At 40.6% G+C, this 27,919-nt stretch overlaps 2 protein-coding genes across 2 annotated transcripts in view; one reads left to right on the plus strand and one right to left on the minus strand.

The window, feature by feature from the left end:
* The window catches only part of LOC135212595 (protein phosphatase 1B-like), a gene marked incomplete in the record, with an annotated part of 159,091 nt that overhangs the window by 10,029 nt on the left and 121,143 nt on the right, over positions 1-27,919 (plus strand).
* On the minus strand, positions 1-27,919 carry LOC135212394 (uncharacterized). Its single transcript, XM_064245764.1, has 6 exons — positions 27,862-27,919; positions 24,918-25,150; positions 13,480-13,587; positions 12,457-12,703; positions 11,868-12,076; positions 1-213 (listed from the first exon to the last, which is right to left on the minus strand). The coding sequence occupies exons 1-6, from the start codon at positions 27,917-27,919 to the stop codon at positions 1-3; spliced, it is 1,068 nt and encodes a 355-aa protein (XP_064101834.1).

Raw genomic sequence — 27,919 nt, forward strand, 5'->3', positions numbered from 1 at the left:
TCAGTACCAAGGAAATACATTTATTATAGGTTTTTTTATTTCTATTTTAAAATCAAAGGAAAAACTAACCTTTTCTTTTTCTTGCCATGTTAACAGGAGCTTCTGCACAGCAAAGTTACCTATGGGGTGCTTAACCAAGTCTGATATGTGTCCCTTGAAATACTGTGTATACAAATTATGCAGCTGATCAGCCGTTGCACAAGACATAATTACCTGGAATATAACAGTTATATATTAAAATGATATTGTTATGATACAATAAAGTTTGTTCATACTTACCTGGCAGATATATATATAGCTGTATTTTCTGAAGTCCGACAGAATTTCAAAAACTTCCGGCACACGCAGTGGTCGGCCAGGTGGATAGTACCCATTACCGCCTCTGGGAGGCGGTATCAGGAACCATTCCCATTTTCATTCATAATTTTTTATTTCCACTGTCCCCTAGAGGGGAGGTGTGTACTTGATTATATATATCTGCCAGGTAAGTATGAACAAACTTTATTGTATTATAACAATATCATTTGTTCATGAAAACTTACCTGCCAGATAATATATATAGCTGAAATCCACCGTTGGAGGTGGGAAGGGACAGAATAGAAGGATTTTGGGAAACAAATGCATGCAGATGATTTACATCTTGGTTCCACCTGTTAGCATAGCTGACTTCGTGATTACTGTCACCGAAGTCTGCTTCTGCTTTACTAGAGTTGCCAGCGAGGTAGAGACCTATAAAGCTGGTGTACTCCAGATGATCTGTCAACGGGGGCGTGACCACAATGTGACTAGACCATATTGACCATACCATGAGGGCTAAGAAGTAAAATAAATAAATATCATATATATTATACATACATACATACATATATATATATATATATATATATATATATATATCTATATATATATATATATATATATATATATATATATATATATATATAATACATATATCAGGCAGTCCCCGGGTTACGACGGGGGTTCCGTTCTTGAGGCGCGTCGTAAGCCGAAAAATCGTCGTAAGCCGGAACGACACTTGGAAATATGCCTTAAACTAAGAAAAAGTTAGAGAGACCTTACCTGTGTGACATGCAAGTATTGCATGATGTGTAGTGTGGTTATTTCAATGGCAAAGGATGGTTCTTGAAGGTATAATTCTTTATTAAACTCTTGTGACACTATAAAGCACAATGTAACTACACTTAATACTTAGGTTAGATTATACATAAACACTATATACACTGTACACTAGTATGTAATCCTTTGGTAGATCCTGGAGTACACTAAAATCCCAGTCTGGTAGCTCTGAAAGGTAAAAGTATAACACAATTAGTACAAAATACTACACAAAGTCCTGAATGCAATATGTAAATTATAGATATCAAGAGTAAAAGAATATATGTATGTTAATTAATTCCTTACTTTTAGTTTATAATTCCTTACTTTGAGTTATATCAGGAGTAAAAAAGTTAATGTATGTGAATTATTCCTTACTTTTAGTTTAAAGTTGTCATGCTATGTAACCCTGGATGCACAAAGTCTTATGTGGCCCCATAGCCTACATCATTCAGGGGGTTCTGGAATGTACAAAAAATAATTAGTATGTCAGTAAGTACTCTATGCATAGTAAGTTACATACAGTAATATGCACCATACAGTGGTTTAATATCACATATATAACATGTATAAAACTTAGTTAATGTATGTTAATTAATTCCTTACCTTTAGTTTAAAGTTGTCGTGCTATGTAACCCTGGATGCACAAAGTCTTATGTGGCCCCATAGCCTACATCATTCAGGGGGTTCTGGAATGTACAAAAAATAATTTTGTCAGTAAGTACTCTATGCATAGTAAGTTACATACAGTAATATGCACCATACAGTGGTTTAATATCAACTGGTATGCATATTGTAAATGATTGGTCTACACCCCCTGTTCAGCAGGGAGTGTACAGTATGTAATTCCATGAGGGACCTTGATCACCTATCCCATGTGAGAGATCTTGGTCACTTTTTTTTAGTATGTACGTATAAAACTTACTTAATGTATGTTTACTACTATGTATAATTCCTTACCTTTAGTACAGTAGTACATAGTTTTACAGTTGTCGTGCTATGTTATGTAGTAACCCTGGACAAAGTTTTATGTGGCCCCATAGCCTGCATCATGGAGGGGGTCCTGGTTTCTGGAATGTACCAAAAAGTACTCAAAGTTAAGTCATGTTATGTATGTTTAGTAAGTTACATACAGTAACCATACGTACAGTGGTTTATAACATGTATGTACATAATCAAACTTGGTTGGAAATTCCTGTAAAAAAAAGTTATGTACGTATGTAATACTACTGTATGTAAAAACCTTACTGTTCCATACTTTGTTACACTAACATGTTACTGTGATACGTATACTTTCCTGAAGGGTTTTTTCCATCCAAAAAATGGTGCTCTACTTGTAGTATCCCTTGATGACACTTGTAGTAATTGTTTTTTAGTAACAACCTGGAGTTTGTGTGAAAAATGTTGGTTCTGGAAGGAAAAAGTAACAAAATTAGTGTACAAAAATATACACTACAGAAAGTTGTGAATGCAATATGTTAATTACTGTAGATATATCAAGAGTACTAAAAGAGTTAATGTATGTTAATTAATTCCTTACTTTTGAGTTTAAAGTTGTCGTTCAATGTAACCCTGGATGGACAAAGTCTTATGTGGCCCCATAGCCTACATCATTCAGGGGACTCTGGAATGTACAAAAAATAATTTTGTCAGTAAGTCCTCTATGCAGAGTAAGTTACATACAGTAATATGCACCATACAGTGTTTAATATCACATATAACATGTAGTATAAAACTTAATTTAGAAAGTTCCTTACATAACTTACCAAACTTTAGTGAGTCTCAAAGCTGTTACCTAGGTTGTGGGAGATGGAGGTGGAGGTGTAGAGCATTCATGATAAGGATGCATTCCAAACCTAACTTCAGTGTGCTTTATCACAGATAACAGGCTAGATGATGGGCAGTCTGGAATGAAGAATTAATATTAAAGGACAGTATGTAACCACTTAGGTGTACAAAATTTATTGTACGTATGCAAACATTAAAACACAACTGAGAATTCCTTACCTTCAGCAAAATGAAGACATGTAGGCTATGTAGAGGTCTGGTTTATGTAAGTCACAGGTGCATGCCAGTCTGGAATGATAATGTAATAGTACATATGATATAGTATGTATGTTACATACATAACATGGTTATTACATATGTAATAATAAAACATTAATAAAAAAAAAAATGTCCTTACCAAATTCTAGTGGTTGGCTTGCTTACTGGGATGCCATAATGGTACATGAGAGTGGGTGGCTTGGGCTATGGAGTGGGATGGGCAGGTGCTTGGGAGTCTGGAATGATATATAAAATGATAGTTACTACTACTGTAACTACTGCACATGTTATTACTGTTTCGACATATGTAGTGTGTAATACGTATGTTCATATAAAAAATGAAGAATTCTTTTACCTGAAGGAATGGGAGAGGTGATACTACTCGTATCAACTGATTTGGGCTCTGGAGAGGTGATACTCGTATCAACTGATGAGGGAACATCTAGATCTGGAAGAATGATAGGGTACATAAATATATTATAAGGTGGATGTAATTGTAGCATATGTACACTTTTAATAAAAATTTCTATTAGCAATTTATAAAAACATTTTATACAAATTTGTTAAGGATTCCTTACCTGATGAATAGGGCGAGGCATCAAAACCATGGAAAGGCTCAGGGGTCATCTGGGTCGCTGTCACTATCAAAGGGGTCTGAATGAAAAAAAAAAAAATGAATAAGGTTATGCAACATCAAACACATTGTACCACTATGTAAGTTAGTGTACGTATGTATGTAGGGTGTAAACAATTTCCAACATGAAAATGAGAAAAATGAAATTGCTTACCTGATTGTACACGTACAGGTGGGCGGGCTGCTACAGAGGGTCCAGGTACAGGGGGATCTGGAACTGTCACAGGTAGTACGTTGCTTCTCGTTTATCACCGTTGACTTCATCGGTGCAGCATCCTTAACATGCTTCAGAATACGTTCCTTGTCCTTCACATGGTTACCACCGTGGTCCTGCTCAAGCCTAAAGAACGGCCTATTTCGGTGTTAGTTTCCCTCCTTCTCCGAACGCTTTACCACGTCATATTTGCCTCCATCGTGATGACCTTCCTCTTCTTGGATGAACTATCATCGGAGGAAGTACTTTGGCGTTTAGGAGCCATTGTAAATTTGCGAAAAATGGCAAGGAATTTCAGCAACGTCTTAGCACACAACCGACTGAACTTCAGGCAGACACGCGATTGAAGTGGCGTCCTTTCGTATTGTTACGCTTGGCGTCCTCGACCGTCCGAGGTCGTTGTTCGGTCAATTACCATACAGTTTAATAGCGTTAATTAATTTATGCACCTCCGCTCAAAACTAGTTCTGCATATGAGTATCGTTAAAAAGCATACAACTCGTAACCTTGGAATTTGTGTTGTAATCTAACCAGAAACTTAGTTTTTTAAATTATGTACTGGAAACAAGCAATGATTTTTCATTATATTTGCGCTTTTGGACTGTTTTAAACTGCGCATCCCAAGCTAGTGTATTCTTATTCGCCCGCAAACTAGTTCCGCATATGCGGCGTCACTAAAAAATTATATGAAAAAAAAAAAAAGTGTCAAAAATCATCATAACCTCAAAATTTTTTGTTGTAATGTAACCAAAAACATATTTTTATTACATACTGTGCTAAACTATAAAGGATTTTTATCATAGCATGCGTTTTTTAAAAGCGTCGTTAACTCTGACGTTGGAAGCGTCAGCGTCGTAACCTCGGAACAAGCGTTGTAACCCAGGACGGATTTTCCATTGAATATTTAAGAAAAAGCGTCGTAATCTCGGAACGTCGTAAGCCGGAAACGTCGTAACCCGGGGACCGCCTGTATATATATATATATATATATATATATATATATATATATATATATATATATATATATATATATATATAATATATCACCACCTGACCAACCTAGCCAGCCAAGTTAAGTGTTTTAACTAAGGCTTAAGAGTTAAGAAGTCGCCATTGGCGGCGACTCAATAACTAAATTAAGAGCTCTTCCTAACCATTTTCTACAGGATAGGATGAGTGGTACTTCTTGCCCCCAAGATTGTGTCTGCAGACACGTATGGCCCTAGCGAGCAGCAGATCTCATATGCCGTCTTCACATCCCGCAGGAAGTGTGAAGCGAACACAGAGTTGCTTTGCTAAAACGTGGTACTCAGTATGTTACTGAGTGCCAAGCTCTGTTGAAATGCTTCCGAGGCCGCGCCCTCACCTCGTGAGCATTCAGTATCCAAAGATTTCAAATCTTGTGCAAACACAATGAAAGGAGCCTTTTTGAAAGAACTCCTTAACACTAAAGCCAAGGTGTTCTTTGATATGGGCAAGTCTGGTCTTTTTCGGAACACTGCAGATTGTCCGAAGGACTTCGACTTTCTTTAGTTTTATGTAGATAAAACTTGAGAGACCCGACAGGGCACAGGACTCTCTCTGGCTCTTGCCCAATAACTTTTGCCATCCCTTGATTCCAAGCTCCTGGGCCCAAGGAGTAGACGGGTTCCTATTCTTAGGCCACAACGGAAGGTTTAGCGAACACACCGCATTGTGTTCCCTAAAGCCAAAACTTCTGACGATGGCTTAAAACCTCACTAACCCTCTTTGTTGTATCTAGAGTGGTTAGAAAATAGGCCTTTCTGGTCACGTGCAATAAGTTAACCAAAAGGAGAGGTTCGAAATGCTTTGACATCAAGAACTTCAGACTATGTCTAAGTTCCATATAGAAAGCTTCGATCTGGACATGCACAGTCAGTCCGTCTGTACTAAAGTCAGGTGACCAGTCAGACGAATCAAGGACAGCAAGGCTGTACCCTGAAGACCATAAGGCACTATTCTTCGCTGAAGGATGAGTGTCTGGACTGCCTGGGCGATTCAAGCTAAGCAAACCTTGGGGGGTGTATCAACGCAACCCAACGTCGTTAGCGAATCAACTCCTGATAACAACTCCTGACTCGAGCTTCTGGTGCCAGGAGAAAGGAGCGAGGAGCAAAAAGGCGATTCAGTCCCGAAGGACGAATGCCTGACAGTCCAACCTGGTCTCATGTAAAACGATCATCAGGGGTGTATAAACACAACCGACTTCGTCAACAAGAAACTCAGGGCTACTATATGTCGCCTGATCTCGCACGAGTGTCTGACTCTGAGAAAACAGGTGAGACAAAAAGTAGATGGTGAGCGAGTTTCAAGATTCCACAGAACTCAAAGATCGTGAAGGGCTTTGTTGTTTGACAGAAGCAAATCTCTGAGCCCAAAGGCCATCAACAACATATTTGCGTATTCTTTAATAGTTTGTGACTGCCAGCTTATCCCATTCCTCAAACGGAAAGGAAGACGGTAATCTTATGCTGTCAACATCTCGATAGTCTGAACGTGTCAGACTCAGAGCGAGAGGTTATAGGTACCTTTCGTGTTAGAGTAGACCGACTCTCTCGGAAAAGGTCCTTGGAAAGTGAACTAGGAAGGACGTGACCTCTGTGAATCTAGGATCTTGAAGGCCAACATGGGGCGATCAGCGTCATTGTCGCTCCCTGTGACGTCATAAATCCTCTTATTACATTTCCTAAGCGTTTGAAAAAGGGGAAAAGAGACTAAACATCCATCCCCATTCAATATCATAGGATGGCGTTTAATGGTACCGCTCCCGGATCGAGAATAAGGGAGCAGAGAAGAAGAAGCCTCTCGTCCTCAACATAGCATAGAGATGAATGAAAGGACGTCCCTAAAGTCTTCACAACTCTCAACATACTTCTAAAGAAAGTTCCACTTGAAGTCAGTAGTTGCTGCCGTCGAATATCGAGACGATATCGTACGGACTTTTGCAATCCCTGTAACGAACCTCTAGGATCGTTACATTCTACGTCTGATGTTATAATAGGCTCTTTCTCGTAAACCCGAACAGGGACCGAGAGAAGATACTTCCTAAGATATGAAGAGCTGTGGCAGATCAGAATTGATATGGACCACTGTTTCCAAAACTCGTTTCGAGACTGGAGGGACGACCGAATTGCTTCCACTTCTTTCAGATTATGATCCAGGACATCTGAAACCCTCTCCAGATGTCCGGCACCTTCTTTCTACTCACCTCAGGTGATACTTGACGCACTGGAGAAGATGTTCAGAAATCATTCCTAGATCTCGAATGAAAAAATTTCAGTTTCCCGTAGGAAAAATATGTAGAGGTTTTAATGCAGTCTATTCAGGGAAACAAACTTCTTTAGGAGGAAATGGTCCCCAGCAAGCTCATCCATTCCTCACACAGTATGTTTTACTTTCCTAATAAGGCTGCGCTTTACCTAAGCAGGAGAGCATATAATAAAGTGCAATGTTGCGGTAAGACTCGTAGTCGCTATAACCGTGCGGGTAACGAGCACCGAAAGGAGTAAGAGATATCTCCTGTTGAACATAGTAAGGCAAACGAATGCAATGTTTATTCATTCATGTAAGAAAATCCCCTCAATCTTAGGCTAAAGTCCGTGATTGTAGGGCAGAGATACAGTTTAGTCAGTCAATCCCCAAGGAGAAGACGTAACCGCCAGCACAAGGCAAACGAATGCAATGTTTATTCATTCATGTAAGAAATCCCCTCATCTTAGGCTAAAGTCCTGATTGTAGGGCAAGATACAGTTAGTCAGTTAATCCCCAGGAGAGACGTAACCGCCAGCACAGAGATACGGTTAGTCAGTCAATCCCGCAGGGAGGAGAGACGTAACCTACCGCGCATGACAGCGCACGAGCTGGTACTGGCCTCGTTTGGACTGGAGGGGGACAGTCACAGCAGCAGCTTTATGATCGTCGTCTCTTTAACTTTTATGCCTGGGTTTGCCAGCTAGCCCTATTCTACGAAGAAATAGGTCCGTTATTTTTGAGCAGAAAGAGACTCTCAGCTGGTATATTTAAGCGAAACAGAAAACGCTAAATATATAGATGCGTTTGTGTCGTCATAACACTACCATCAACGTAAAAGATAAATCGGAAACTCCTGGAGGCTGCAGGGAGTAACAATTAAATGTCCCTTAAAAAATATACAATAGACCCTCTCGTTGCCATCCGAAGAGGTAACTACAGCAAGCGTATATGACTTGAACCACCAGTATAAAATAACGCAGGCAAATATGATATTATATTACAATAATAAAGTTTGTTCTACTTACCTGGCGACATATATATAGCTGAATTCGGAAATACAGCTACATACATATCTGACAGGCAAGTTTCATGAACAAATTAGAGAATCGAAGCAGACAGCTCAAGCTTCTTATGTTATTGGACATAAGCGTTCATTGACGTAGTCTACAAGTTTCTATTTTCTTGTACAGTTTTGCGAATGACGAAATGAGAGCTCTTCCGAATCTTGTCAATAAGAGCTTATCCGCTTACGCAATATAAAGTTAATGAGATGTTTGTCCAATGATAAACTAACCCATTTACGGACAAAGAGATATTTTGTCAATGGGGAGGGGATACCCACTTACTTGACAAAATGATAGTATATTGTCATGGGGAAAGTCACTGGAATTGACAAAACGTAATCCAGGAAGTCGAGCCATTTTTTATTTTTTCCGATTCCCGTCTCAACGAGGAAGGTCAAGAATCCTGTTAAGAGACTGGGCTTACGGCAGGTAGAACGACGATGTTCAATTCGGTGCAGCGTAGTCCCGACTAGAAACTAACAAATCTATCATCTGCAAAAACCGTTTCAGATGGGCTAAAAGCTTGCAAAATTATCCTGGGAAAAGGAAGGAAAAAACTCTCCACCAGCCTTCTCTCCCCGATCACAACTAATGCCTGCTAAAGCTTAAAATTATTGGCAGTATGGCAAATGGAGTCCCTGTCTTGCGCTTTCCTGAAGAGCGTCCTTTTGATGAGTGCCTTTGCAAGAATCCTACTGAACGTTGCCGAGAGTCCAGACGTGCAGGACGTCAAGCTTTTTTACATAACCCGTAACTGCCTTATCGCAAAGTCTTGACTGCGGTAGAGCAAACGAGATCTTCCCTTGAGCTTTCCTTAACTCCATCCACCTTTGCGAAAAGCAATATAATATTGACAGAGACCTCTTGAATTCACGAAAACCCGAGGTCTTGCTGGGTTCGAAGACGAAGTTGTCTGTTCACTTTAAGCTTCCTCCAAAGCACTGCTTACTTCACATTCTTTGCATGTGATAGGTATAAGGTATCACCGAAGGTAGAGGTAAAAATTCTTGAGGCCCAAATTGTAAACAAGAGCTTGAAGAGTTCAACAGAAACGTTCAGCCAGGCGACACACCTGGCGTGCGCTGGCGCGCGCGCTCGGCGTCCACTGGCGCGCGCACCTGGCGTGCACCCGCGCGCGCCTGGCGTCCATCCGAGCGTCCCGTCCAAGCCGAGCGACAAAAGAAGAGTGCAGAAAAGCGTCACGCTCCTGACAGGCGTCAATTCTCAAAAGCGTCCTGCTACTAAGACTTCTTTTTCATATTTCTCGGTGGAAAGACGTACACGTGATCAGGCCACGTTCGCCTTCTTACTTCTCACTGAAACGCATAACGAGAGAGAGAGGACGTGAAGCGTCCTCTTCTGTAAAGCTTCTATTTAGAGGGCGCGAGTCCTTCCGAAAGCTCCAACCCCTGCGCGGGGAGGACACTTCGGAGGACGAGGAGCAATCCTTCAGGATTCATGCACGTGCACGCACTTTTGGCAGTCTGGGGATTTTCATCAGAAACTGCCGAAGGCACGCCAGATCGGTGGGGGTTCCTCATAACCCTCCTTCGGCTTTCGACATGCTCTCTCCCCGGGTCCTGGGAGTCAAGCAGAGGTCCCGGCCTAGAGGCGAAATAAGGCCGATCTGACGCACCCTCCACTACACAACGGGCACTGTCACTGCACTTAGCCACTTCACTATTGCTCTCTAAAGCAAGCACTTTCGATTCTAAGTTACGAATCAAAAGAGTATTAGAGAAAGGGCAATAACCTCTACAGACACTGTTTTAGGGCCCGAAGGCAACATTACAGGGTTAGGAGTAACAATAACAGAAGTAGCACTCTTCACAACAATGAAGGAGAGCGATCACCTCTCACAGACATATTCATAACCTGTAGGCCATACTACAGGGTTAGGCAAAATAAAGTCTACAGGAAGGTTAGCAGGTTCACTACCCTGACTTTTGTTTACCGATTAATTGCGTACATACGAATCATACGTCTTCCTTACGGAATTAGACATGTTTACTGATTAATTGCGTACATACAAATCATACGTCTTCCTTACGGAATTAGACAGTCTCTCACACTCCTTACATGACAAATCTCAACAAAGAAGCAAGACCCATACCCCTCGTGCATACCAAGTGCGGATCTACCGAAGCTTTCGGTAGACACACCCTATCTTTGCAGACAACACCCTCTGAAACTAGCCTAACTAGATTCAGATATCTTATGCAAAAATGAATCAAATTCAAATCAATTTAAGATAGCGTATGCCTAGCCACAAATCCAAGTAAATAAATTAAAAGACAATTAGGATACTTAGCGGCAATGAAGTTTCCAGCACCGGGGACAGAAAAATTATGAATAGAAAATGGGAATGGTTCCTGATACCCGCCTCCCAGTTGCGGGAATGGGTACTAACCACCTGGCCGACCACTGCGTGTGCCGGAAGTTTTTGAAATTCTGTCGGACTTCAGAAAATACAGCTATATATACGTATATCTGACAGGTAAGTTTCATGAACAAAATGACAATTATTTCTAGTATACTGAATTATTTCTAGATGTACAGACCTAAAGATATGGAGTCCAGAAGCTGGAAACTAAGACTTGCATCTAAAAAACTGAGATGGCTCAATCATGAGATGAAAAATTTAAGGTACACTTGATCTGGGAAGCAGCACATATAATGAAAGTAGGATGACAAGATCTATAGGAGAGCCAAAGAAATCTTGGAAAAAGGGGAGATATAAAGGCATTGACTTGATAGGAGTACAAGCAGAAAAACAAAATACAAAGCAAGAACATAAGCAAGAACATAATGCACATCTAACCCCGTGCAAGAAAATATAAGGTGATGACGATGGGCAGGAGACAATTCCACACATTTCTTGAAAAGAAATTATGTTTTGACATTCTGATGACTGTCACTACTTGTTAACCATGTTAACAAGCTTCAATGACCAACCAGCTTGTGCTGAGGTATATCCACAAAAAAAAAATAAGTGTTTACATTCTTGAAGGGACCAATAAAAAACATGCATGGATACTTTCAAAATAAATTCTAATAATGCACATTTCACATCCAGCTACTATAGTACTCACAAAATATGTGAAAGAAATGTATATGTATTAGGACATGGTATAAATAACTGCAATAAGCAGATAATTAGCATCCAAATATCTACCCGACATTTCATTTGGTGATGGTATCACTACATAATAACACCAAGCAATTGGAAGCGAGAAGAATTAAAGGTTGTAATTGCAGTACACCAGACAAAAAGAACAAAATTTCAATTAATTTCTACTATCCTTTTAACCTCTTTTAACCTCCAGCATGTCTAATTCTTACTAAAAAATTTCAGGCATCATTATTAGCAAAAAATATATTTATACAAACATCCTTAGATCACAGGTATGAACAAAAATACATTGCAATAATGATTTAGAATCATTGGTTCAAATTTGTTAATGCCCACTTACAACAACAGAAAAAACACTGACACCTAAGAGAGAATATAATTACTTACTTCAAGTAAACGTACTGCTGGATTGCTTTGAAACACATGAGGAATGTTGAGTAATTCATCATAACTATCACAATATGAGGGTGAAATATTTGCTAAGCCATGTAACAAAATGTGATCCATCAAAGTAGCACACTGCTCACTTTCTATCCCTTTCAGTACAAGAAGGGCAGACTGAAAAGCCGCAGATCCACATTCATTTGTAATAATACCTGAAAGTCAAAACATTACAACTTATAATATAAAGTCAGACTAACAACTTTTTTAGCTCATTTATGAAAACATAACAGAATTACTCCAATAATGATTCCTGAGAGGCAACTGAAAGTAATCTAAAAATACACAACATAAACTTTGCAAAAATTATAAGCAATGCCTTTATTTATCTATGCTTATTTTTTAATCCTATAATTTTGCCCTTCTTTACAGCTCAAATTAAAAATAATGGCAAAAGTATTAGGCAAAACTTGTACTTCATCAAATTAACTGTGTTTGGAGATCAGATTAGTGAAATAAAATTTCATAGGTATTGATTCTTGGTACAGGCTATATTACTATCAAATTGAACATACAAGAAGCATTGTAAGCATACCTGGTAAATCTGGAAGCTTCATCAAGCGATTTGCGATATCAAGAAGTAAACTTTGCAATTCAGCAGGAACTCTGAGAATCTGTCCCACATTTTGGCAAAGAGAATGTTTAGTCTGTGACTTTCTGCTACTTTTAATGGAATCCTTCACTTGTACTCCAGAACAAGTCTCCAATATGGAGCGCAACACGTGACTTCCATATGTGTCTCGAATGAACTCATCTAAGTTATTGTAAACAAGTCGTCCAACCTGTGGGTATGGAAAAAAATCTTTGAGAAATCTTGGTTTTAAATAAAGATATTTCACTTGCACATACTTGCAATCAGTATTAATGAGCCAATACTGGAATTAATAAATGAAAGTAAATATATATTAAAACAGACTTTTGACATTTACTAAAGTAAAATCTATTTTCTCACAAAAGCCTTTTACGAAAGGCTACAAGAATGAGTGGATCATCATTCCTTAAGCAACAGCAACTGGCTCAAACTGCAAATATAAGTGATAACATTTACCGAGTAGACCTTTAAAAAACAAGGCCCTCTCCCCTTCCATGCCAGATTATCATGATTACTTCTACATTATCATCAAACTTTCAAAATGAGGACTAATAATCCACTTTGGTTTGAAAATGCTTGGAAAATTACCCACAGCATACTTAGGTAAACAAACAGTTCAACAAAAGGAGCCAATAAATGCCAGTAAACAGCCATTAATTGTCAAAAGCTGGGACAAGAGGAAGAAGCACAGGCAATGCTCCTTCTACCACTTCGCTTTCTTTGGCCTCTTGTCTTCCTCTTCCTCCATCTTCTCTGGATTGCCAGAAGTGTAAGAAGAAAGCCAAGTATATAGTACTTCATTCATAAGTCCCATAGGGTTTTCTTTGGGCCTTACTCTTCCTTGAATGGGGACAAATGGTTGTATTCATGCTCACCAGAATAGTACTTGTCTAGTACCCAACACATTTGCTTTGGGGTCTTTGTTAGGTTTAATTGTTACTACTAAGATGATAATGCATTACTAACCTTATTTAAGAAAGCCGCAAATTCTTTTCTTTGTTCTTTTGTAATAGGCTGCTTTTCTCCTTCACTTCCTACTTCACCTACCTCTGCATTCTTCTTCTCTTTCTGCTTCTGAAAGTACATCAAGTATCCATAATAATAAATAAAACTGAAAACTGGTTGATAAGGAAATGCTATAATAAATGAAAGCAGCAATATACTGAAAGGAAAATTAGATATATTTTACGGAAGTAAAGGAAACACAACACTTTACTATATTATTTTCCTGGCCTCCCTAATAACCATTTCAAGCCTGTTGTTGCAAAAGTTTTCTTGAATATCTTTTTATGTATCAACTGTATCTTCTTGATATTCTGGCACAGCATGCTTTAGACCCTCCAGTAATTTTGAAGTGTACTCGAATTTATTAAGGCAACTTACTCTTGAACTTTTCCAATTCCCTCAACATTTGTTGTCCTTGGCTTAGGTAAAGAGTGGGAGGGAAGCCCCGCCCACTTCTTTCTCTCAATGTCTCAAACATATGAATGGAAGAGGGTACATACTATGATATGACTTTTTATCTTTTGAATTACCGACAATAACAATTTCCTATGCAGTATCTTTTATATAGACATTTGTATGTTTCTATATCATGTATGTTTTTATTACCATGAGAATGGGGTGGTAGTGGGCCAGTTTTGATTATAAGATATTTCAGGTGTGGGGCAATGACTATCCTGTCACCATAGTATGGTATGGCGCATTGCCTGTTGCCAGGACCAATGGCTCATGAAACAATGGTAAATGTAGTTATGTCTTCCATTGGAGGAACAATTGGCCATTCATCTTCCAAAAGGTATTTGCTACTGATGTTTTTTTGTGGAGAAACAAAGAAAAGAATTCTAAAGAAATCCTTCAACAAATTGTTAATTTGATAAAAAAAATTTTAAATCATTCAATCATGTTCTGGTGCATGTGTGTTAAAGGGAACCCTTACAGAGATTATCTCTTAACTTTTCAGAGAAATTCTCAGCCCATTGGCTACCTTCTCTGCATTATGTGCAGCAAAAAGCCATAATGCAAATCCACTGCAGTATCCATGATGACGATAATGCAACATGTTTGCCATAGCTGATCCAGCTGGATAGACTTATACTTGGAGCTATGGGTCACTTCAGATATTTTGTGCATATCGGACAACAAAATCAGTAATACCTGAAAACCAGTAAAATACTGCCCCTCTAATTTTCAGTCAGTCTACTCATCAGTATCTATAAACTATAAATGAACCATGAGATTATAATAATCTCTCAAAACCATGAAATACAGATAAACTTTAATGCATAAACTAATTTGGATATGTAAAATGTAAAAAGCAATATCGTAGTACACTCCACCATTCATAAGTCTGAGACAGAGAGAAATGAGTGGGTGAGACTTCCTTCCTACCTCTTTAGCTAAGCCAAGGACAGGTGCTCGGATATCTACAATGAATGTTGAGGAAATTAAAAAAGTTCAAGAGTAAACTGCCTTAATTAATATATTTTGGTACATCATTTTATTGCCCAAAGTCACCAGAGGGTCTAAAATATGCTGTGCCAAAATATCAATAAGATACAGCTGGTATTAAAAGATATTCAAGAAAACCTATGACAATGGGCTTGAAATGGTTAGTAGTAGAGTAAAACATTTTTTTTTAATTCTGGAAAAAAAAAGTCTAATTAAATACCAACAAATCCCTCCATATTGGATTATTTACTGGATTGTCAGAAAGTCTCCTTTCAAAAATATTTGTATTATTTCTGCCAATTCCAGAATCTTCTTAAATTACACAATATTTGGAAGTGACATTTACTTATGCAAATCTCATATAATTGACCAAAAATGCATGCTAGGAACTGGGAGGATAATAGAACTACAGTGGTACCTCAAGATATGAAAGGCTCAACTTATGAAAAACTCAGATACGAAAGCAAATATGAAGATTTTTGTGGCTCTACATACGGAAATTGTTCAAGATACGAAAGGTTGTTGCTGTAAAGTCCGAGATTCACCTGGACCACCGATAACAATTTTAAAACTCGCGCACTGCCAACTGAGTAGACTCGCCACCATCCTCCCGCTCTCCCATTGGTTCCTGATGCTAGTCACCGCCATAAGATCCTGCTCTCCTATTGGTCAGCATCTCTCCCATGATCCCATCATGCATCGTACGTAGCGGAGTTCTTCTTCAGTCATTGCTTCTCACCAGCGTTATCATACGCACGCGGAATTCGTTCGTTCACATATACGATTTCAATTGTTAAAGTAAATTCGTGTTAGTGATTTCGTTTCACTACTTTATCGTGTTGTGTGAGAACTTAATTAGTATACTACATAACTTAATTACGTACAGTATAGTCATGGGTCCCAAGAAAGTTGCTGAAGTTCACGGAAAGAAGAGAATGCTTTCCATGCAGACAAAAATGGAGATAATAAAAAAGCATGAAGCTGGCATGCGGTTGTGTGCGATCACTAAGGAATACGGCCGAAATCCGTCGACAATAGGCACCATCCTTAAGCAGAAGGAAGCCATCAAAGCAGCTAAGACTTCCAAGGGCGTGACTATTTTGTCCAACAAGAGGAGCCACGTGCATAATGAAATGGAGAGGCTGCTTCTTCTATAGATTGAGGACAAAGAAATCACTGGCGATACGATAAGCGAGACGGCAATCTGCCAGAAGGTCAGCACTATTTTCGGCGATTTGAATGCCCAAGCCGAAGACGACGGAGGAGAGGGGACATCGACGGCAACCCCAGACTTCAAGGCTTCTCATGGGTGGTTCGAAAAATTCCGTAAACGAACTGGCATCCATTCGGAGGTGAAGAAATTGAAATTTTGTAAAAAACGTAAAGTATAAAAAAGTAAAAAAAATGTTAAAAAAAAAGAAAAAAAAAAGAAGTTTTTTGTACAGTTAAGAGTTACAGTCTTGTTAATGTGTTTTGTAAAGTTTAGTTTATGTTTCCTGATATTTTTAATGTGTTTCGTTAAGTTAAGTGTACGTACTACGCAACAAATTTTCTGTCCTCCTCCTTTGTCGCCACTTTCGGAGATAGCCTCACTCGAAAGGTAAGCTTCCACATTTTACTACATATGTACGTATGTATGTACAGTATTTCTTGTATACCATGTACACTAATTACACTTTATTTACCGGTACATACATATTAGTACTACTAGTACGTATTAAGTTAGGTATTGAATGGTCCAAATTGTTGTAATTTCATTGTTTATTGTCAATTTATCTTTATTATGAAATTTACTGGTTTTTTTGGAGGGCTTGGAACGGATTAGCCATTTTACATGTCAAATGCGGTTCAAGATACGAAAAACATGATATTGTTATGATACAATAAAGTTTGTTCATACTTACCTGGCAGATATATATATAGCTGTATTTTCTGAAGTCCGACAGAAATTCAAAAACTTCCGGCACACACAGTGGTCGGCCAGGTGGTTAGTACCCATTCCCGCCGCTGGGAGGCGGGTATCAGGAACCATTCCCATTTTCTATTCATAATTTTTATTTCCACTGTCCCCTGAGGGGAGGTGGGTGGGTACTTAATTATATATATCTGCCAGGTAAGTAGACACACTTTATGTATCATAACAATATCATTTTGTTCATGAAACTTACCTGTCAGATATATATATAGCTGAATCCCACCGTTGGAGGTGGGAAGGGACAGAATAGAAGGATTTTGGGAAACAAATGCATGCAGATGATTTACATCTTGGTTCCACCTGTTAGCATTGCTGGCTTCGTGGTTATTGCCACGTAAGTCTGCTTGTGCTACTAGAGTTGCCAGCGAGGTAGAGACCTATATAGCTGGTGCACTCCAGATGATCTGTCAACAGGGGCGAGACCACGACGTGACTAGACCATATTGACCATACCATGAGGGCTAAGAAGTAAAAAAAAAAAAAAAAAAAAAAAAAAAAAAAAAAAAAAAAAATATATATATATATATATATATATATATATATATAAAAATAATATATCACCACCTGAACCCACCTAGCCAAAGTTAAGGTGTGTTAACTAAGGCTTAAGAGTTAGAAGTCACCGTTGTCGGCGACTCAACTACTAAATTAAGAGCTCTTCCTACCATTTTCTACAGGATAGGATGAGTGGTACTACTTGCCCCCAAGATTGTGTCTGCAGACACGTATGGCCCTAGCGAGCAGCAGATCTCATATGCCATCTTCACATCTCGCATTGGGAGTGTGAATTGAACACAGAGTTGCTTCGCTAAAACATGGTACTCAGGATGTTGCTGAGTGCCATGCTCTGTTGAAATGCTTTCCGATGCCGCGCCCTCACTCGTGAGCATTCAAATCAAAAGATTCAAATCTTTGTGCCAACACAATGAAGGAGCTTTTTTGAAAAGAACTCCTTAACAATAAAGCCAGGGTGTTCTTCGATATGGGCAAGTCTGGTCTTTTCGGAACACTGCAGATTGTCCGTACGACTTCGACTTTCTTGAGTTTTATGTAGATAAAAACTTGAGAGACCTGACAGGGCACAGGACTCTCTCTGGCTCCTGCCCAATAATTGTGGCCATCCTTGATTCCAAGCTCCTGGCCCAAGAACAAGACGGGTTTCCATTCTTAGGCCACAACGGAAGGCTTAGAGAACGCACCGCCTTGTGTTCTCTAATGCCAAAACTTCTGACGATGGCTGAAAACCTCACTAACCCTCTTTTTGTCGTATCTAGGGTGGTTAGAAAAAGGCCTTCCTGATCACGTGCAAGAAGTTAACAGTAGGAGATGTTCGAATGCTTTGACATCAAGAACTTCAGACTATGTCTAAGTTCCATATTGAAAGCTTCGATCTGGACATGCACAGTCAGTCAGTCTGTACTAAAGTCAGGTGACCGACCAGTTGACCAGTCAGACGAATCAAGGACAGCAAGGCTGTACCCTGAAGACCATAAGGCACTATTCTTCGCTGAAGGATGAGTGTCTGGACTGCCTGGGCGATTCAAGCTAAGCACACCTTGGGGTATGAACGCAACCCAACGTCGTTAGCGAATCAACTCCTGAGCCACTCCTGACTCGAGCTTCTGGTGCCAGGAGAAAGGACGAATGCCTGACAGTCCAATCTGGTCTCATGTTAAAACGATCATCGGGGTGTGTAAACGCAACCGACTTCGTCAACAAGAAACTCAGGGCTACTATGTGTCTCCTGATCTCGCACGAGTGTCTGGACTTTCCGAGAAAACAGGTGAGACAAAAAGTAGATGGTGAGCGAGTTTTCGAGATTCCACAGAACTCAAGATCGTGAAGGCTTTGTTTGTTTGACAGAAGCAAATCTCTGAGCCCAAAAGGCCGTCAACAACATATTTGCGTATTCTTTAATAGTTGTGACTGCCAGCTTATCCCATTCTTCAAACGGAAAGGGAAGATGGCAATCTTATGCTGTCAACCTCTCGATAGTCTGAACGTAGTCAGACTCAGAGCGGAGAGGTTATAGGTACCTTTCGTGTTAAAGTAGACCGACTCTCTCGGAAAAGGTCCTTGGAAGGACGTGACCTCTGTGAATCTAGGATCTTGAAGGCCAACATGGGGCGATTAGCGTCATTGTCGCTCCCGTGATGGTATAAATCATCTTATTACATTTCCTAAGCGTTTTTGAAAAAGGGGAAAAGAGACTAAACATCCATCCCTGTTCAATATCATAGCGAAGAGATGTATGAAAGGACGTCCCTAAAGTCTCCATAACTCTCAACATACTTCTAAAGAAAAGATTCCACTCGGAGTCAGTAGTTGCTGCCGTCGATCGAGACGATTCGTACGGACTTTTGCAATCCTGTAACGAACCTCTAGAGGATCGTTACATTCTACGCCTGTTGTTATAATAGGCTCTTTCTCGTAAACCCGAACAGGGACCGAGAGAAGATACTTCCTAAGATATGAGAGAGCTGTGGAAGATCAGAGTTTGATATGGACCACTGGTTCCAAAAACTCGTTTCCAAGGACTGGAGGGACGACAGAATTGCTTCCACTTCTTTCAGATTATGATCCAGGACATCTGAAACCCTCTCCAGATGTCCGGCACCTTCTTTCTATCACCTCAAGTGTTACTTAACGCACCGAGATGTCAGAATCATTCCTAGATCTTTAATAAATTTCAGTTTCCACCCGGTAGGAAAAAACTGTAGAGGTCTGAATTGGCAGTCTATTCAGGGAAACAAACTTCTTTAGGAAGGAACTGGTCCCCCCCAGCAGCTCATCCATTCCCTCACACAGTATGTTTACTGTTCCCTAAAAAGGCTGCGCTTTGCCTAAGCAGGAGAGCATATAATAGTGAAAAATGTTGCGGTAGACTCGTAGTCCTATACGTGGCGGTAAACGAGCACCGAAAGGAGTAAGAGATATCTCTGAGAACATAGTAAGGCAAAACGAATGCAATGTTTATTCATTCATGTAAAGAAATCCCCTCAATCTTAGGCCTAAAGTCCGTGATTGTAGGGCAGAGATACAGTTAGTCAGTCAATCCCGCAGGAGAGAGAGACGTAACTGCCAGCACAGAGATACGGTTAGTCAGTCAATCCCGCAGGAGAGAGAGACGTAACCTACCGCGCATGACAGCGAACGAGCTGGTACTGCTCGTTTGACTGGCGGTCGGAGAGGACAGTGACAGCAGCAGCTTACGATCGTCGTCTCTTAACTTTATGCCTGGGTTGCCAGCTACCCTATTCTACTAAGAAATAGGTCCGTAATTTTTGCATAAAGAGACTCTCAAGCTGGTATATTTAAGCGAAACAGAAAACGCTAAATATATAGATGCGTTCGTGTCGTCATAACACTACCATACAACGGTAAAAGATAAATCGGAAACTCCTGGAAGGCTGCAGGGAGTAACGATTAAATGTCCTTAAAATAATAGACAATAGACCTCTCGGTTGCCATCCGAAGAGGTAACTACAGCAAGCGTATATGACTTGAACCAACCAGTACGTAGTAAAATAACCCAAGGCAAAATATGATATTATATTGCAATAAAGTTTTTTCATACTTACCTGGCAGACATATATACTATAGCTGAATTCGGAAATACAGCTACATACATATCTGACAGGCAAGTTTCATAAACAAAAACTCAAGAGAATTGAAGCTGGAACAGCTCAAGTTCTTATGTTATGGACATACGCTCATTGACGTAGTCTACAAGTCTATTTCTTGTACGAGTCTGCGAATGATGAATGGGAGCTCTTCCGAATCTTGTCAATAAAGAGCTTATCCGCTTACGCAATATAAAGTTAATGAGAAGTTTGTCAATGAGAACTAACCCATTTACGGGACAAAGAGATATTTTGTCAATGAGGGGATACCCACTTTACTTGACAAAACGATAGTAATTGTCAAGGGGGAAATTCACTGAAATTGACAAAACGTAATCCAGGAAGTCGAGCATTTTCGATTCCCGTCTCAAACGAGGAATGGGGCAAGAATCCTGTTAAGAGACGGCTTACGACAGGTAGAACGACGATGTTCAATTCGGCAGCGTAGTCCCGACTAGGAACTAACAACAAAATCTATCATCTGAAAAGCCCTTTCAGATGGGCTAAAAAGCTTGCAAAATTATCCTGGGGAGAGGAGAACTCTCCAACCAGCTTCCTCTCCCGTATCAAAATTTATTGGCAGTATGGCAAAGGAAGTCCTGTCTTGCGCTTTCCTGAAGAGCGTCCTTTTGATGAGTGCCTTTGCAAGAATCCTACTGAACGTTGCCGAGAGTCCTGACGTGCAGGACGTCGAGCTTTTACATAACCCATAGCTGCCTTAACGCAAAGTCTTGACTGCGGTAGAGCAAAAGAGATCTTTCCTTGAGCTTTCCATAACTCCATCCAATCCTGGACTTTACGAAAAGCAATATTACTGACAGAGACCTCTATAATTCACGAAACCCGTGGTCTTGCTGGGTTTCGAAAACGAAGTTGCCTTTTCACTTTAAAAAGCTTCCTCCGAAGCAATGCTTACTTCACATTCTTCGCAGGCGATGTAGAAATGATCACCGAAGTTTAGTAAGGTAAAAAAATCTTTAGGCCCAAATCAGCTTGAAGACTTCAACAGAAACGTTCCAGCCAGGCGACACACTGGCGTGCGCTGGCGCGCACAGCTCGGCGTCCACTGGCTAGCAGCGAGCACGCTCGGCGTCCACTGGCGAGCAGCGAGCACTCTCGGCGTCCACTGGCGCGCGCCGCTCGCGCTCGGTATCCACTGGCGTGCGCTCGGCCTCGGCGTCTACTGGTGCGCGCTTGGCGTGCACCCGCGCGCGCCTGGCCTCCATCCGAACGTCCCGTCCAAGCCGAGCGTCAAAAAAAAAAAAAAAAAAAAAAAAAAAAAAAAAAAACAAAAAAAAAAAAAAAAAAAAAAAAAAAAAAAAAAAAAAAAAAAAAAAAAAAGCGTGCAGAAAAGCGTCACGCTCCTGACAGGCGTCAATGCAAGCGAAACTGCCTTCAGGGAAGAGCATTAGACATCTCGGAGAGAAAACCGACTGCAGAAGCAGTCTCAGGTGAAGGGTTGATCGTGTGAGAATACGCGGGGGCGAGGGAACGCCTTCTTATTCTCACAGCAACAAAGCTAGGACGTCCGCGCTCAAAAGCGTCCTGCTAATATGACTTGCTTTCCCTTTTCTCGGTGGAAAGACGTACACGAGTTCAGGCGACGTTCGCCTTCTTACTTCTCACTGCAACGCATGACGAGAGAGAGAGAGGACGTGAAACGTCCTCTTCTATAAAGCTTCTATTTAGAGGGCGCGAGTCCTTCCGAAGCTCCAAACCCTGCGCAGGAGGACGCTTCGAGGACGAGAAGCAATCCTTCAGGATTCGTGCACGCACTTTGGCAGCCTGGGAGTAACTTCAGGTCTGCCGAAGGCACGTCAGATCGGTGGGAGGTTCCTCGTAACCCTCCTTCGGCTTTCGACATGCTCTCTCCCTGTTCCTGGGAGTCAAGCAGAGGTCCCGGCCTAGAGGCGAAATAAGGCCGATCTGACGCACCCTCCACTACACAAGGGGCACTGTCACTGCACTCAGCCACTCCACTTTTGCTCTCCAAAGCCAGCACTTTCGATTCTAAGTTACGAATCGATAGAGTATCAGAGAAAGGTCAATACCCTCTACAGAAACTGTTTAGGGCCCGAAGGCAACATTACAGGGTTAGGAGTAACAACTACAGAAGTAGCACTCTTCACCACAATGATAGGAGAGCGAGCACCTTAGATTCCAAGATACAGATGGAATCTAAAACGTAAAGGGCATTACCTCACGAGACATATTTATAGCCCGTAGGCCATACTACAGGGTTAGGCAAAATAAAGTCTACAGGTAGGTTAGCCTACCCTGACTTTGTTTACTGATTAATTGCGTACATACGAATCATACGTCTTCCTTACGGAATTAGACAAAGTCTCATACTCCTTACATGACAAATCTCAACAAAGAAGCAAGACACATAGCCTCGTGCATATCGAGTGCGGACTACCGAAGCTTTCGGTAGCCACACCCTATCTTAGCAGACAACACCCTCTGAAACTAGCCTAACTAGATTCAGATATACAAAAATGAATCATATTCAAAACAATTTAAGATAGCGTATGCCTAGCCACAAATCCAAGTCAATAAATCAAAAGACAATTAGGATATTTAGCGGCCATGAAGTTTCCAAAATCCTAAGACGGAGGTACTGAAAACAGGTGTTTCCAGCACCGGCGACAGAAAAATTATGAATAGAAAATGGGAATGGTTCCTGATACCCGCCTCCCAGCGGCGGGAATGGGTACTAACCACCTGGCCGACCACTGTGTGTGCCGGAAGTTTTTGAATTTCTGTCGGACTTCAGAAAATACAGCTATATATATATCTGACAGTAAGTTTCATGAACAAATCATGATACGAAGGCCGCCTCAGAACAGATTAATTTCGTATCTCGAGGTACCACTGTAGTTACAATGGTACCTCAAGATACGAAATTAATCCGTTCCGAGGCGCCCTTCGTATCATGAGTTTTTTGTATCTTGAACAGCATTTTACATTAAAATAAAAGCCTAATCTGTTTCCAAGCCCTACAAAACACCCCAGTAAATTATCCAGCCAGGCCTACAACACATGTTCTATGGGTTATGACGCCGATCCGATGAAAGAAATATGACTCCAAAAAGGCAAAATACTGCACATACTTGAGTAATATTCAACTGCATGTAATGTTCAACCCCATTTTCACTGCATATATTAGAACTTTAGCATATGTCCCTTAACAATAGGCCTAGCCTATGTTAGCGGTTGCTACTGTAGCCTAGTCTATGATTCTGACATCTAAACCTAAGAAGCTAAAAGCTTAGAATATGCCAATAAAATGTATAAATAATCAGTATGTACTCATTTCAAATAATTATTAATTAATCATTAACTATAATACACAAACAAACAAACAGAAAAACCCTCCAATCAATTGTTTACATTCAGCTCTTACGAGTACCAAATGAACGCCAAGCAATCACTTTTCCTAGGACACAGTAAGCCATAAATTTTCATTAGTATCTCTCTTCAACTAATGAAACTACCAAACAGTATAATAACCATTCATTTCTATTCTTTATTCTATCTTTACCTAATGTTTTTTTTATTAATTGTATTGCATGAATAAGTTTTTCTATTTACAGCATCCTTTTACCAATAGAATACTTAAAGCACAAGGGGTAGATGCTGACCAATAGGAGAGCAGGATCTTATGGGGTGACTAGCATCAGGAACTAAAGGGAGAGTGGGAGGAGAGTGGCGAGTTTACTCAGTTGGCGGCCCAGAAGTTTTAAAATTGTTCTCGGTGGTCCGGGTGAATCTCGGGACTTTACAGCAACAACCTTTCGTAACTTGAGCAATTTTCGCATGTAGAGCCGTAAAATTTTTCTTATTTGCTTTCGTATCTTGAGTTTTTCGTAAGTTGAGCCTTTCGTATGTCAAAGTACCAATGTATGTTTTTTATAGGACATTTTATTCTAATAAAATTCTTGTAACGATACTTATGGTAATGATTTTTACCAAACACAAATCAGTTGACCAATAAAACGTGTAGAACTGGGAAGGTATTTAATGGTTTGTAATAATCTTTTACTGAAATCTTAAAGGAGGTAGTGATTTTGTGACTGCATGTTTGGCCATTTTAGTTATATGGGAATACACTTTGTAATAACAACAGTGATGGCATGCTATTTTCTGCTAAAAATCACTTACATATATTGGACAAATAAAATATTAGGTACTGAAAGGGTATGTGACTTGAATATTCAGAATGGGTTTGATACTAAATAGTATTGTGAATCAGACTTCTACTGTACTTCAATCATGAATAAAGTAACATGCATTCTCTTATACTAAAAGAAATATATTCTTAAATAGCAATGCACAACAAAATTGTCTCATACCTGTGTAAACTTCAGAGACAACGCCATCAAGGTCTGTAATACGTGTGATGCATAGGGATCTAGGCATGTCATTCGTATGTCTTCACTGAAAATTTTGGTAAATGACAGAACCTGCAGCGCTTCACCACATTGTAAAGCATCATCAAGAATGCGTGATACAATTTGGTTACCTGCTAGTTTCCTTGCATCTTCTTCCTCAACTATTCCATTAAGAAAGTTGTTTACAAGTAACTCTGGAAAAGGAAATATAAATTACAGTAAAAGAAAGAAAAATAATTCCAATATACATACAATTTTGACAATTCAGTGACAAAATTCCAAGTGCAATGAGAGGAATATGGTTGTCCTTTTTGACTAATTCTATGCCTAGAAAGAAAATTTTTTTTTTTTACTGTTATTACAATGACCTGAAATGACAGGAAAGAACATTATTTAGTAATTATTATTATTATAAAAATCATTTATTCCTGTCCTATATGTACATTAATTTTTCCTCAGTACCTAAATAAAAATAACTATAAAAAATGCAAAAATATGACAATTTGTCGAAAATTGCATTTTTCCTAACTATACAAACCTGAGGTCCTTTAACAATAGGAAGTAGCTAGCGGCAGCTGGAACGGTCGTAAGCTTCGAACAAGGGGAGAACGGTAGTTAACTGCTTGTCCGACAGTCGCGCGGCTGGGAGGTAAACAAATCACTTTTGCTTTTGGCCCATGCAAAATACGCAGAGTGAGGGGTGGCATGCGGAGGGACTATATGTAAAGGACCTCAGGTTTGTATAGTTAGGAAAAATGCAATTTTCGACAAATTGTCATTTGTTCCGATACGTAATACAAACCATCGGTCCTTTAACAATAGGAAGACTCACTTCTTGGTGGGAGGAATCTGGAGTCTTTTGATGAACAGACTGGTGTTCGTCCATCCCTGGAATGCCTCCCTGGTCGTAAGAGCGAGGGAGGGATCCAAGCCTCTGTCCGATTGATTGGGGTGTGCACCGCAGGATCAATGGTCAGACCTCTGGGCCGAGTACTAAGAGAGAGGCAAGCGTATCTCTTCGTACCAGCAAGCAAGAACTTGTTCCTGTTTGCAAGAGGCAACATAAAGTATGGGTTGTCTCAAGCTGGCATCCACTTCCTCCCCCTTGTTGGAGGAAGTGGTGGATATACGCTCCTATCCCTAGTGAAAGGGATAGGATGGGGCTCTGTTGAGTAGCTCACCTGCATCTTGTCCTTATCCAGCAGGGTGACGACCGTGTCCCTCTAACCACAGGTAGAGGGGAAGAAAAGAATGGGAAGGAGGACCAGTCCACACTCTCATTCACTCATCCATTCTTATGGTCACACCAGGACTCGATGCTGTTCAGCCTGCGAGGGTCTGGGTTCGCTACACAACGTGTTGAGCAGCACCACGGGTCCCAAGGAAAAAGATCCAAGGACCTGTGGGCAATATCCCGAAGTAGGTGAAGGAAGGGCAATGTGGTCTGGTTGACCAGAACCCCTGCCTTCAGTACCTGCGCCACGGAGAAGTTCTTGCGGACAAGGCAGCATCTCCTTCGCATCGAAGGCGGTGAAGTCCATTAGGGAGGGGATTGTGAACGACTCGAACCAATCGTCAGGGACCGAAGGGTTCTGAGTCTTCGCTACGAAGTTCGGTACGAATCGAGCGTCACGGATCCCCATCCCCTGGATGCTTGACTTCGCAGGAGAAGTCATGCAGTTCCTCAGAGGAAAAGAAGGAAATAGTCGCATGACCTATCCCTCTTCTCTACTTCGGTGATGTCCCAGTACCCATACTGGTCTGTCCGTTTGCCACAAAGTCTCTCGCATCCTCCTATCCCCATGCAGCGAAGTTCTCGGTAGTGGATAGGACACCGACACTCCATGGTGGGTGTCAATGGTATGGGTACTAGTGACAAGCTATTAAAACGAAGTAATGATTGCTCTGTAACAACCGAACTAAGTTAACAGCGTAGTTCGTAACTGACTCGGCCGCTCTGACAGCTGCCGACTGACTGCGTTCGGTAGGAGGCAAGTTGTCAAAAGCATCCGAGTAAGTCACGTGACCTTCGCCTTTAAAGTAGGTTATGCCGAGAGACCAAACAAATAATGTATTTGTTTGTCACCAATGCCGGACAGCGAGGTGATGATTCTCTTAAGGCATGTGCCCAACAGGCGAAAGTCAATTGCCATCTAGAGACCGAAGTCCCTGAAGGTAAAACATCTCATGGTTGTTGAATCTCAGCTAAGGAGAAACAACACTATGTACCGTTGAGACGAAGGTAGATATTGAATGCAACCTACGTCTTCACAGATGAATCGAGAGAAGGATTCTCAAGATTCATAACCTGTGCTTACAAATGACTGAAAACGCTAACCGCTATTTCATTGCTTGTCCGGTGAGAAGTCGTAGTTGCAATGAAAGCGGGGCGTTCTTCAGTAATGAAAACACAGGGGAAAGCCGCCTGAAGAACTGCTTCTCATGGGCTGAACATTTGGAAGTAGAGCTGTCAGGTCGGAGAGTAGGCGATGTCTTCTGACACATCTCGTAATTCGGTTGAACAATGAACAATTGTACACCTACGAATAAGAGATATTTTGAAGACAAACTCAGATGTCTGCAAAATCATTCGCATTATCGCAGTGCGATGCAGCGGGAGACTTGTACAGACTTCTGTTACCGTGCGGTAAACAGAAAGATGAAAGAGTCCAAGAGATATCTCTGTTGAAAATTCTCGCAATGTCGAAGGCGATGGAATCTAGCGTCACAGCAGTAGATGGTCCTTCATTATTGCGAGAATCCCCGTTAATCAGAGACCTAAGTCCATGATTGTTGGGCAGAGATACGGTTCGGTAGTCAATCAAAGCAGGGCAGAGAGAGACATACATGACCGTGCATATCGGAGGCCCAGCTGATACTGAGCTGCTATCAGGCAGTTCAATACGCAGTAGTTGAGCCTGAGCTCTCGCTGACTCGTCATCCTGAGTTGCCAGGTAATCCAT

The sequence above is a fragment of the Macrobrachium nipponense genome, chromosome 41 (genome assembly GCF_015104395.2).
Source record: "Macrobrachium nipponense isolate FS-2020 chromosome 41, ASM1510439v2, whole genome shotgun sequence".
NCBI classification, from domain to species: Eukaryota; Metazoa; Arthropoda; class Malacostraca; order Decapoda; family Palaemonidae; genus Macrobrachium; species Macrobrachium nipponense.